This window comes from Cornus florida, unplaced genomic scaffold, assembly GCF_030987335.1.
Source record: "Cornus florida cultivar Cherokee Brave unplaced genomic scaffold, ASM3098733v1 CherokeeBrave_3.0.0_Hap2_Chr05, whole genome shotgun sequence".
Taxonomy (NCBI): Eukaryota; Viridiplantae; Streptophyta; class Magnoliopsida; order Cornales; family Cornaceae; genus Cornus; species Cornus florida.
The window spans coordinates 14898409-14911373 of NW_026775575.1; the positions used below are offsets into that span (position 1 = coordinate 14898409).

The 12965-nt window shown below is 37.7% G+C and overlaps 1 protein-coding gene across 1 annotated transcript in view; it reads right to left on the reverse strand.

Annotated features, from left to right (window-relative positions):
* The window catches only part of LOC132309043 (protein ADP-ribosyltransferase PARP3), an 84261-nt gene that overhangs the window by 14554 nt on the left and 56742 nt on the right, over positions 1-12965 (reverse strand). Inside the window, 4 exon segments of the mRNA XM_059807396.1 lie at positions 4828-4841; positions 7737-7741; positions 9207-9264; positions 9352-9377. Coding sequence (XP_059663379.1) covers positions 4828-4841; positions 7737-7741; positions 9207-9264; positions 9352-9377 — 103 coding nt within the window.

Sequence of the window (12965 nt, forward strand, 5' to 3'; positions counted from 1 at the left end):
TAACAAGGCCATAACTCTCTGCTCCGAGCTCCGAATGACAAACCGTTTGAAGATTTGGAAAGCTGATTCAGAGCTATAAATCTTTCATGTTATGAGGGAAGTCCAGTTCTCGATTTTGGAAGGTCAAAATGGCGAGGAAAGCCCAGGTTCTACTGCTGCCAGAATTCAGCATTGGCACCTTTTGTTGCTCAAGATTCCACAAGGCCTTATTCTTGTTCCATTTTGGCCAATGAACCTGAAAATGCATAAAAACATAGAAATGAAGATAATCTACATAAATTAACATACAACGGACTTTACTAATGCAATTTAGGGCGCTTGAATATATAATATTTGGCGCTTATCACACCCCCGAACTTACATTTTGCTAGTCCCTTAGCAAAACTACAATGAAAAATTTAATGAAAAGACAACCATGGGCTTGCTACTGCAAAAATATCATCCATGGTAAAATAAGATATATACATTGCTCAAAAATAACTTGAAATAGAAAAAGAGCTGGAGATGGGGTCATTGGTAAGACTACCTTGCATATATGAAGCATTGATACAAAAAATGGCTAAATACATTTCCACATACATGCATCAACATCAAAGTCTATATAAATAACTCAATTATCATCTCTTGAATGGAAATCAACTCTAGCTTCAGTGAAAGTGAATTGGATTCTCAACATGCAGCTTTTACTTTCTTTTCCAATTCCAAAGCACAAGTTTTCAAATAATTGAATTCCCCTTTAAATGAGGTTCCTAAGGCATGATTTTATTTACAAGACAACTTTTATTGCTTGTTGACAATTTATTGTAACTCATAAGCGAAACATAGAATGGTTGTGCAATGCTGAAGTCCCTTAAGCTTTCTAACCAACTTATGTAGCAAGCGTTAGGCCAACAACTCCCAAACCAGATGGCTTTAGGGTGTTAAGTGTAGAGACACTCCAAAAGGCTTAATAGCTCAAGTTGGAAAGGCTACGAACTCTAGCAAACCATGTTTATTACCAGTTTATTTTTTGAATGACCGTACAATGTTTAAGTCCCTTAAGCTTTCTAACCAACCCTTGTAGCAAGCGTTAGGCCAACAACTCCCAAACCAGACGGCTTTAGGGTGCTAAGTGTAGAGACACTCCTAGGGCTTAATAGCTCGAGTTGGAAAGGCTACGAACGTCAACTGGTCATTATTTTCTTTCCTTCTCAGTTTTTTTTTTTTTTTTTTTTTTTTTTTTTTGTTAGATTCATGCCAAAAGTATTCATCCATTAGGTTCATCAAATCAGATTAACTAGGCCAAGATCAAGGTCAATCAAGTTGCATGCCTCACAGTTAAGTTTCCAATGTGCATCTGTGCATTGTGAAGCTTAAAAGAGTGTCAAATCCGGCGAGAATCTAATTGAGACATTTATATAGACTAATTTGAATCTACATGATCATTTCAACTCAAATTTTTCTTTATTTTCAAAAATGTCACAATTGCTTCTATACACAAGGTCTTAAACATATGCTTCATCTCCAACAGGTTTCAAATTACAATATCATTGCTTAGCAAAAATGCAAAACCAAAAATGCATAAATGCACCCCCAAACTTGAATGTCACATTGTCCTCAATGTGAGAAGACAAGTAAATGAAAATAAGAACAGAGAGGGTTAAAGAACAATAATACCAAGTGGAGTGAGGAAGGCAAAGGTTTCCATCTATGTGAATGTGCAAGTGTTTCCCCCAAACTTGGACATGAAGACCTAGCAAAACACAACTAATATACAAATGTAAAAGCATAGGCTCTTAAGGAAAATCAAAACAGAATTAAAAACACTAACCTGAATTGTAGTGCAAGATAAAAATCCAAACAAAACATAAATGCAGACATTAGCCACAAGTGTAAAATGGATAGCAAAAGAATGCCAAAAGTGTGCCATTTTTTTTTTGAATGGCATGCATGAGGGTGTTGTGGAGGAATTGAGGATGGGGTTGATTGAGTGCGAAGGGTGGTGGGTGGTTAGGGAGTGAAGGTGCCGATAGAGAGATGGTGGCATGTATGGTGGGGTGAGGTGAGGAAGTTTGGTGAGGTTGGTTGGATGGTTGGGAAAAAAAAGGATGCCGAGAGGGGCATGCATGGGGGTTGCATGGTGTTGGTGTGTGTAGATGCCGAGAGAAAGAAGGCTTGTGTGAGGGTTGGTTGGTGAATGAGAGAGGGGTGAAGTTTGGGGTGGTGGTCGGTTTGGTTGGTGTGTGCATGGTGTTGATGTGAATGGTTGGGATTGTGTTGGGAGGGTGGCCGTGGAAGGCATGCATGGTTGAGGATGATGAGGGGTTAGTGTTGTGTGAGGTGGTTTAGGAAGGTTGGCATGCATGTTTGGATGGTGCCGATGGTGGTTGGTTTCATAGTTGGATGCCTTGGGTGAGAAAGAGATTTCGAGCACTCCAAATGGGATTTCGAGTGCTCGATTTGAAGACAGAGAGTTCGGTATGTTGGGTTACAGTGGGATAGCAGCTACGAGCACTCGAAGCTTGGCCTTCGAGTGCTCGAACTGGAGACAGTGGTTGCGGGATGTTGGGCTGAAAATTTAGAGCACTCTAAATGGAAGCTAGAGTGCTCTAAATGAAGGCAGTGAGCGTGGGATTGATGGTTCACATTTAGAGTGCTCCAAATAGGAGCTAGAGTGCTCTAAATGAAGGCAGTAGCTTGGGATGAGATTGGTTCACATTTAGAGCACTCTAAAATGGAATTAGAGTGCTCTAAATACAAGCAGCAGCCTCGGAATGATGGTGGAGAAGTTTGGAGCAATCCAAATGGAAGCTAGAGCGCTCCAAACTTGGGCAGTGAGCATGCAAAATTGGTGTGGTAATTTGGAGCAATCTGAATGGGATTTGGAGGGCACGAAATTGGCTCAGTAGGCTAGGGGGTGAGCTCGGCTGTGAGGACTGAAACAAGGAGTGAAAGGGAAAACATGCAAGACAGTGAGCACCATGGAAGTTGAATTTGTTGCAATGGAATATGGAATGTGAGCAACATGGAAATGGAAGCTGTTCAAAATGGAGTCCATGCATGGAAATTCCATGCATTTGCATTTGCAATCTCATTCCATGGGAGACAGTGAGCACTATTGCATGCACTTTCATGCCATTTGATGCATTTGCAACATCATTCCAGGAATTTTGCAAGTTGGCGACTTGGAAACAAAAAAATTTTGCATGTCATTCCCATGGAATGGAAGAATTTCTGAAAATTTTCAAATTGTCTCATAATGCTTGAATGAACTGAAGAAAATTTTCAAATTGCATCATCTTTGGAAAATTTCCAGACTTTGAATGAATTTGAAAATTTTGGAATTTTTGAATATCTCTTCAATGCAACATCACACAATTCATGGAAAATTTTTAAAACTTAGCACTTTATCTCTAAAGCATGGAAAAAATTTTAAAATTTGCAAATTCAGTCCATTCCACTGCATGGATGGAAAATTTTTGGAAAAATTGTCGAATTGCTCAACATTTCTAATGCCTAGATGAAAAATTTTCAAACTTTGCATTTCATCTCCAATGCATGGAAAATTTTGGGGAACCATGATCCAACAATGCGTTGAAAATGAGAGGTTGTGCACATGAGTTGCATGCCAAAGATCCTATGAACTTGCTCGAAAGCGATGGAAATTTCCGGGAATGAAAATTAGAGCTGAGAAGGTCTAAGAGGCCAGTCTAAAATTGCGGAACGCAACTGAAGATCATTTCAGAAAAATCAAATTTTTGGCTTTTCTAAACCATTTCCCAGAAAATTTCAAGGCACGAGCAATTTGAGAAGGTAGGGAAGCTTGGAACATCGAAAGAATTTCTTCCCTTGCTTTGCTAAATTTAATGTCGATAGCTAGACGAACCAGGATCAGGATCCATTGGAGAGATGGATCCTTAACGCTCCGTATGCAACTTGCCTCCTTCATATGGTCTCAAACTTAGATCAATGAATGGTGAGGGATATTGATCCTTCCAAAGAGAAACAAGTTTGGCCTTAGAGGATTTGAGCATCGCTTTTAATCTCACTTCTTTTATTTTCAGATTTAAGCAAAGGTGTTGCTTGTTCGAGATTATGGAGGCTCGTTGAATGTCATTGTTTTGACTAACAATGGTAGGATCATGACCTTCCATATTTGCAATCTCCAAGTCATATACCTCATTGTACTCAAATGGTTTGTTCACAGGTTGAGTATCATGGACAATGATTCTAGATTGGGCTGGAATGATTGGAAGAATTTTCAGCAACTTGTCAACATTCTCCTTACCTTTGTCCGGTGGTTCACCCTCAAAATGTTGAGGTAACTCCGGTGAAGAAATGGAAGGAGATGGACAATCCCACGATAGAGATGGATTTGGTGCTTCCCATAAAGGAGAGGAAAATGGTGATGGAATATCAAGCAAGGAGTTGACTTCCCGAATGGATTTGTCCACACCAAAATCCTCAAAATCAAAAGGGACCAAGCAAGCATGTAGGGGATCCTCCGTTAAAGGAGGTGGGATTGGATTTTGAATGTGTTCATCAGCAATAGTGATTTCAAAACACTCATTGTCATCTGAAGGAAGTTGCACAGCATTGAAGATATTGAGCTTAACATTCATATTCCCAAAAGAGATATCCATCAATCCAGATCTACAGTTAATGGAAGCATTAGCTGTAGCTAGAAAAGGACGTCCGAGAATTATGGGAATGTGTTTTCTTGGATCATGGACTGGTTCCGTATCAAGAACCACGAAGTCTACCGGGAAGTAGAATTTGTCCACTTTTATGATCACATCTTCAATAATTCCCCGTGGTTGCTTAATAGATCGATCAGCAAATTGCAACACTATCGGAGTTGGCTTTAGATCTCCCAAACCAAGTTGTAGGTAAACCGAATATGGAATCAAATTCACACTAGCTCCTAAGTCAAGGAGGGCCCTCTCGATTTTGTTGTCACCAATGACACAAGAGATTGTGGGGGCACCCGGATCCTTATACTTCGGAGGAGTGCTGTGCTGAATGATCGCACTAACATTTTCGGTTAACCTCACTTTCTTTGGTAAATGACTTCTGGAAGTGCGCTTTTGAGTGCACAAATCCTTAAGGAATTTTGCATAGGGAGGAATTTGCTTGATAGCATCCAAGAGAGGAAGATTGATCTTTACTTGCCTAAAGACCTCCCACATGTCTTGAATTTTGCAATTCTTATTCCCAAAATGTGTCGACTCTTGAAGACGTTGAGGGAACGGAGCTTTTGGCTCATAAGTAGTTTCCACATTTGGGGTGACATGCGTGGGACTTCCGTGAATGGTATTTGGACAAGAAGAACTTAGATTTGGACTTGAAGAGCTTGAATTTGGATTTTTCAACGGAGGGTTTTTCTCACTTGCGTCTCCATCAACCTTGTTGTCAACCACTCTACCACTCCGAAGGGTGGTGATAGCTTGAACTTGTTCATGAGTCGGCCCACTCGGAGGAGGGGTTTCATCAATCACATGCATTCCTCTAGGATTTTCAAATGGTTGAGCGGGAAGCTTAACCTTGTCTTTTTGAAGAAGTTGGTTCACTTGGTTAGCTATTTGTCCCATTTGATTTTCGAGCCTAGCTATGGATTGAGTATGGGAGTGAACCATTTGGAGAGTAGGTTGCAAGGATGTCAAGAGATGCTTGTTGGAATCTATGATTTACTTGTTTAATGATTCCATCATTTGCACATTTAATGATTCCATCATTTGCTTGTTTGCAGCCACTATCTCATCAATTGGATTCACAGGAGGTTGAGTGGAGACATTTGGATTGTATGGAGGTTGGTAGCTTGAAGAGGCTTGGAAAGGCCTACCTTGATATTGAGAAGAGGGCTGATTTTGAGGCCCTTGATTTTGAAGTTGGGAATTTTGTGGGGCTTGTTGCCTCCACGAAAAATTCGGATGGTCTCGCCAACCCGGATTGTAGGTGTTTGAATATGGATTGTTCCCGGGCCGTGAGAACATGGCATTAGCTTGCTCTTGGTTGGGATTGGGAAATTGCTCCGGTGTGGGGCAATCTTCCGAGAGATGAAATGGACTATTACATGAGGCACAAACCGAACTTGCCGAATTTTGAGACAATGAAGGAGGAAGATGTGGTGCCATCAATTGGTAGAATTTATGAGCTATGGCATCCACTTGAGATGATTCCTCCCTTATTGATTTTTGTTGACAAGGATTGGTGTTCTTTGGAGTGGTTGAGGTCGGAGCCCTACGAGAATTGTGTTGAAGTGAATTTTCACTCAAATTCTCAAGTAAGGTCCAAGCCTCATCCGTATTCTTGGACATGAACATCCCACCACAAGAAGAGTCAACCATAAATCTATGGGTGTCGGTCAAACCGACATAGAAAGCTTGCACTAATTGCCATTTTGGGATCAAATGATGAGGACATTTTCGAAGAAGATCTTGTAGCCTTTCCCAAGTCTCGTGGAGTTGTTCTCCATCAACTTGAGAAAAGCTTAGAATGGAACGCCTCATTTGGTTGGTTTTACTCACCGGATAGTACTTCTTAAGAAATTCTTGTTGCAATTGAGCCCAAGAAGTAATAGAGTTGGGAGCGAGGGAGTTCAACCAATATTTTGCCCTATCCTTTAGGGAGAATGGGAAAAGATGGAGATGAAGTGCATTGTCCGGAAAACCTCTCAACCGGATGGTCGAACAGATTTCAAGGAACTCATCAAGGTGCTTATATGGATCTTCATTATCAAAGCCATGAAATGATGGAAGCATTTGAATGGTACTAGACTTGATCTCATATTGAGCTGCATCGATGTTTGGCATCACTATACAAGAAGGAGAAGCATAGGTGGTAGGAATGAAATGATCTCTAAGAGTCATTGGTTCTACATTAGGAATTTCAGCCCTTTCATTCCCCGGATTTCCTACGTTATCCCCCATTATATTGAATTCAGTTTCAAGGTCCCTTGTAAGAGTGGGTTCCCTAAGGTTCCGTCTAAGAGTTCTTTCAAGAGAGTTAATATCAATGGGAGAATCGATTGTGGGTAAGGAAAGTGACCTACGACCGAACATCAACAACAAAGCATATACTCAACAAAGCAATTCATCAACCACAACTCCACATACGATGTTCCCTTTCTCCTCAATTATCAAGACAGAAAATGTAAATGGCCACGACAAGGACCGATGCTTGAACACAAAATATAAACAAGTTAAGAGCCTCGACAAGGGCTTCACAACTAAATTAAACACATACACAATATTCACAATGCGAAACTAGAAGTCAAGAGACTTACCTGGGGTCCTCTAGACTTACAATTTGCTAGCAATCCCACGGCGAGCTCCGAGTCCCTAGAATCTTACAACACAAAGATGATCAAAACATGCAAGGAATATTCACAAGACACAATATTCACAATCAAACTAAAATTAACCCTAAACTTTGGTTGCTAAACCGTTTGCAGTCCCCGGCAACGGCACCAAAAATTGATCGGTTGATCAACTATACATCAACCTTCGCAATAGCACGAATCATTGTAAAATAGGGCTATTGGTCGGGTAAGTCGAACCACAGGGACTGCGCTAGTCTTACAGCAACCTTAGTGTCTAGAATCTTTCTAGAATGATGAAGGGTTTATAAAGGTTTTGTTATTTGTCACTTAAGCTAAGAATATTGAAATTGCATAAATTAGAAACTTGCAAGAATTAAAAAGAAACGAAATACAAATAGAGAAAAACTAGGGAAATGAATCCGCTCCAACCCTATACAAATTCTAGATTGAGATTAAATTGGGAAAATCAACATAAATGATGGTCATGACACATAACAACCCTTGGTTGCTATACTATCCTCAAGAGGTTCATTAAATCAAAAACAAGAATAATCCATCAAAGATTCACATGCTTGAACTACCTAAACTAGGGTGTAGTCTTCAACATGCTCCCTAAGCCAAAGATTATCAAGCCCTTAATTAAATGATGAGAGCACACAAAGTTAAGAATCAAGTATAAACCATCAAAGGGCATCCTAAGCAATGATTTATCAAAGTTCTCAAACTCCATGCCATTAAAACCATTCTATGATCTAACTTCCATTGTCACTATGGAAATGCAAGCAATATGATTAGGAAGAGAAACCATCTAAGACAAGATGAATAGCTCAAAATAATCATGTATAGACATTAGAATTCATTACAACACATATGATGCTCTAGATCATAAAATCACCAACAATAATACATTGAAATCCCAAAAGTAAAATCTACACTAGAACATGCTTACAAGGGAGGGGCTTCATCACCTCCCTAGAGAAGATTTAGTTACCCATAGGAGCAATGGAAGAAGGAAGAAGCTTGAAGACCTCCTCCATTTTCGTGCTCCCTTCTTCAAGCTTGAAGAACTCTATCTCCTTGCTCTCTTCTCTCTCTTCTAATCTTGTAGAATATGGGATAATGATATGTGTGGCCTTCCTTGCCTTATCTACCACCAAAAGGTCACCAACCAACATCTCCAACCACTTCATTAAAGAGGAAAGCAAAGTGAAGAAACCAAGGTGCAAGTGGGCTGAAATGAGCCATTTCCGAAGGGCATTCTGCCCAAAATTCGAGCACTCTAAGCAAGGCCTCGAGCACTCGAATTTAGTGTAAAAATGCCCATGCTTCACTTGCTCCGCCCAGACCTACTTTGGTTAAACAGCCATAACTTTGCACTCCGAACTCCGAATGATGAACCATTTGAAGATTTAGAAAGCTAATTCAGAGCTCTAAATATTTCATGTTTTGGTGGAGATCCAATTCTTAAGGATGGTTGGTCGAAAATGAAGATCAAGGCAGAATTTCATTGCTGCCAGGCAGTTCTGCGCGCCTCTGGTAACAAGGCCATAACTCTCTGCTCCGAGCTCCGAATGACAAACCGTTTGAAGATTTGGAAAGCTGATTCAGATCTATAAATCTTTCATGTTATGAGGGAAGTCCAGTTCTCGAGTTTGGAAGGTCAAAATGGCGAGGAAAGCCCAGGTTCTACTGCTGCCAGAATTCAGCATTGGCACCTTTTGTTGCTCAAGATTCCACAAGGCCTTATTCTTGTTCCATTTTGGCCAATGAACCTGAAAATGCATAAAAACATAGAAATGAAGATAATCTACATAAATTAACATACAACGGACTTTACTAATGCAATTTAGGGCGCTTGAATATATAATATTCGGCGCTTATCACTTATATCTTTTCAAAGGAATACGGGAGAGCATCCCATTGGAAGGTCGGGGGCGTCCAACCCCATATCTATCAGAGCATACCTAAAAGTCCAAAGAACAAACATATATTTATCATTCTTGAAGGAATAGGAGGAGAGTGGAATATCCATTTTGGAAAATTGGAATGACCTGTAGATCTGTCGACTGCACAAGACCTGTTGGGATTTATATGCCCTGGCATAGCAAATTCCTATTTGGATTATAGTGACATATGTTCCTGAAGTTTCTGAAATATTTATGCTTTATACAATTAGTGAATTCAATGTATTATATTTCGATTCATTATAGAATTGATAGTGTCCACTTGATTACAAGAGATATTTATATATGTATGTGATGGCGATCAATATATGAATATAAATAGTAATCATAAATTGTTCATAGTCGGTAATTATGGATGAACTCATAATTAATTAAGACTTGAACTGGATCCACGTTAGGCTGAGATATATTGCGAGAGCCGTTGTATGCAATTACTCCCTATCTCCGTTATGGCATTTGACTCTTAAGCATGAGAGAAGTATAGACTCTTTTATTAATTAGTAATTACTTTGATTTGTTCGGCAGAATCTTCGGAATCCTTAGACCGACACTTTCGGTAATTATGTAATTAATAGTTAGAGGGTTATATTTTCAATATTTGCATCACTGCTACTTGTATTTATTTTGTATTGATTATGGTTGATCACAAAGTAAATTCGAAGGCCTTCGTGTGTTTTTAGACAAAATGATTTATTGTATATTTATTTATTTAAATTATTTTTATCAAACAAATGTTTTATTGTGATTGAGCTAAAAATAATTAATGGTACCAAAATAAATATATTAATTAAGTAGTCGGATTAATGGCTTTATTTATCCGATAACTAATTATGCATAGAGGGGTCAAATTCTAATATTGACTTAGAAGGTTATTTATTATTTAATTGGAGTTCAATTAATTTCTTTTAGTGGAGTAGAAATTAATTTATGAATTATTTGAATTGGGTCCATAGACCGGGTCAATTATTAATTCATTGTAGCCAATAAAATAATAAGCCCAAAGGATTCTCACTTATAGCCCAACTTGATATTTGAATTCTATTAGATTTAAGACATGTGAATTAGAGATTGAGAAGGATTTATTATTTCCTTTTCTTTATCTTTATGTTGCCTATATATATACATGGTTTATGTATATTTTAGGAGGTGATTTTTTGGAAGAAGGAAAAGGAATATATTTTCTCTCTCTAGAAATTAGGGTTAGCGTTCTCATCTAATGGAGGATTTTTTGCATAAAAGTTGTCTCTATGTGATGAATCAAGATTTGTGAATGAAAATCCCTCGAAAAGTTTTTAAAACTAACATGTTTCCCAACAGTGGTATCAGAGCATGGTTTGATTCATTACTAGAGATCATATTTTTATCAAAATTCATCATTCATGGATCCAATTTTGATATGCATATATTTATTTATTGATGTATGTTGATGTATGAATTAATATATTGATATATATTGGTACATGATGATGTATGTATAATTGTGAATGGATGATGATGTATGGTTGGGCCATGGATGAAGCTTATAGATTAATTGAATGTAATTTTATCTTTGAATGAATGTAATTAAGGCTTTGATTTAGCCGTTTGAAAGTTCAATGATGTAATTTTATTTTTTCCATTGTATTTCAAATTGTAAATTTATTTAAAGCCATGTAATCTTCATCAAAGGATGCTATGAAGCTTCAAGAAGGTCTGAAAGGGTTAAATTTTGCTTTAATAATTTTTTGGAATTTTTCTGAATTTTTCAAAATTTTTCTGGAATTTTTTGAGGCTCAATTTAATTTTCTGGAAATTTTTATTAATTTTTTGGAATTATTCGGCGATTTTCCGGCGACCGGAGTACTGCCGGCAGTAAGGGACAGCGCCGGAAGGTGGACGGATGATCCGGTGTGGCGCGGTCTACATGCACGCGCACCAGCTGCTGTCGGATCAAGATCAGAGGGGAAATTATCAAGTGTAGCGCACCTAATGGTGCGCATCATGCACATTCATTAACATCAGCGTGTGAGGACCACGCGCTAATCATTCCAGCCCCAAAAAAAGCGTGCAACACGCTGCCTCAAAGCACACGCACATGAGCGTGCGTCAGAACGCGTGGAAGTGCATCAGAACGCATGGAAGCGCGTGGGAGCGCGTCAGAGCGTGTGCTTGGCGCGTAGGTCTGTTGATTTGCTACTTTGGGTGCTGTTTTGCTTCACTAAGCGCGTACCAGCCTCCTGCGGATGTTTGCAAGCTGTTGGAAGACCCTTGTGCAATTATTAGAGCAATTAAATGTTAAAAGCTGATTCCATTGGCCATTTAATTTGTTTTTTGTCTATTATTTATTTATTTATGTGATGTATGAAATGTATGGAATAAATAATTGTTGATTAATTATTGTTCATACATTGGATCCATGATATTTAATTAAATTACTTGATTTATATTAATTAAATTATGAAAATTAATTGGTTTTGATTATTAATTAATTAGAGGGCACTTATTGGGAAACGAAAAATTATTTTTTGTAAATTATTTTTAAAGTGTGCCTCAAATTAAATATTAGTGAATCATTTAAAGTCCAAATATTTTCTAAATTTAATTGGATTAAAATTAAGACGTTTTGCGTGCATCATATCATGTAAATGAATAAATTAAAAACCCTAATTATAAATAATTAAAAATTGAGTGGGAGCGAGAATTTTTATACATTACCCCATGGCCTTCGTTATTAAAACCATTGTAATTAGATCTTCAAAAATAAGGCCCCACGCATGATTTAAAGAGTCTTAATATTACAAGAATGGTTGTCTCATGAAAATAAAAATATGAAATGTTCATTGTAATTAGATCTTTAAAAATAAGGTTTTACGCATGATTTAAAGAGTCTAGATTATAATGACAAGTTATTTAATGTTTTATTTTTCATTAGAGCATTAATAACGTTATACACTCAATCTAAAATCAATAGTGTTAGCTCTCCAACAGAGTGGTTTACACTCGGTGATTTTAGAAAGACTAAACATAATCGGGAATCATTTCATATAGATAGACAAGGCATTGTCTTAAGAGATATGGAGATGATGTGATTTGCCCGCGAATAGCAATAATGAACTTCGCCAACCGAATAAGTTATTGGCGTATTGGTTATCCGATTTTTCATGCAATGGTTAAAGGACCCACATATTATTATTTTAATGGAAGTGCTCACCTAATAGCAAATGAATCTTAACAATGGTAATAATGAACTCCTTCAACAGGATAAGTTATTGATGTATTGATTGTGTGATTTATTATGCTATGGAGTTGAGGGACCTGCATTAATTAAAAGGGATTGTTCACCAATAGTGATAATGAAATCTTATTTTATTGAGATTTATTATACTATGTGGATGACGAACTCATTTTAATTTGAAGTATGCATGATAGTATTAATAATTCACCTTGCATATTGTATGAATGCATATATATTCAGATTAATTATGTCTAATCCATTTTATCTGCTTGCTAGCATATTCAATGTATGTGGACCTCATTTATAATGACTGGAAAAGGAACTTAGATATTTTATTCACAACGTAAGGGTACAAAATGTATTTACTACTCCTATACTTAATCCTTTTACTTTGAGATACCGAATTTGACATTAATGCTTTTAATAAATTAGATAGGGCAAATGATATGACTTGGTGCAATATTCTAGAGTTTATCTCGAATATGCT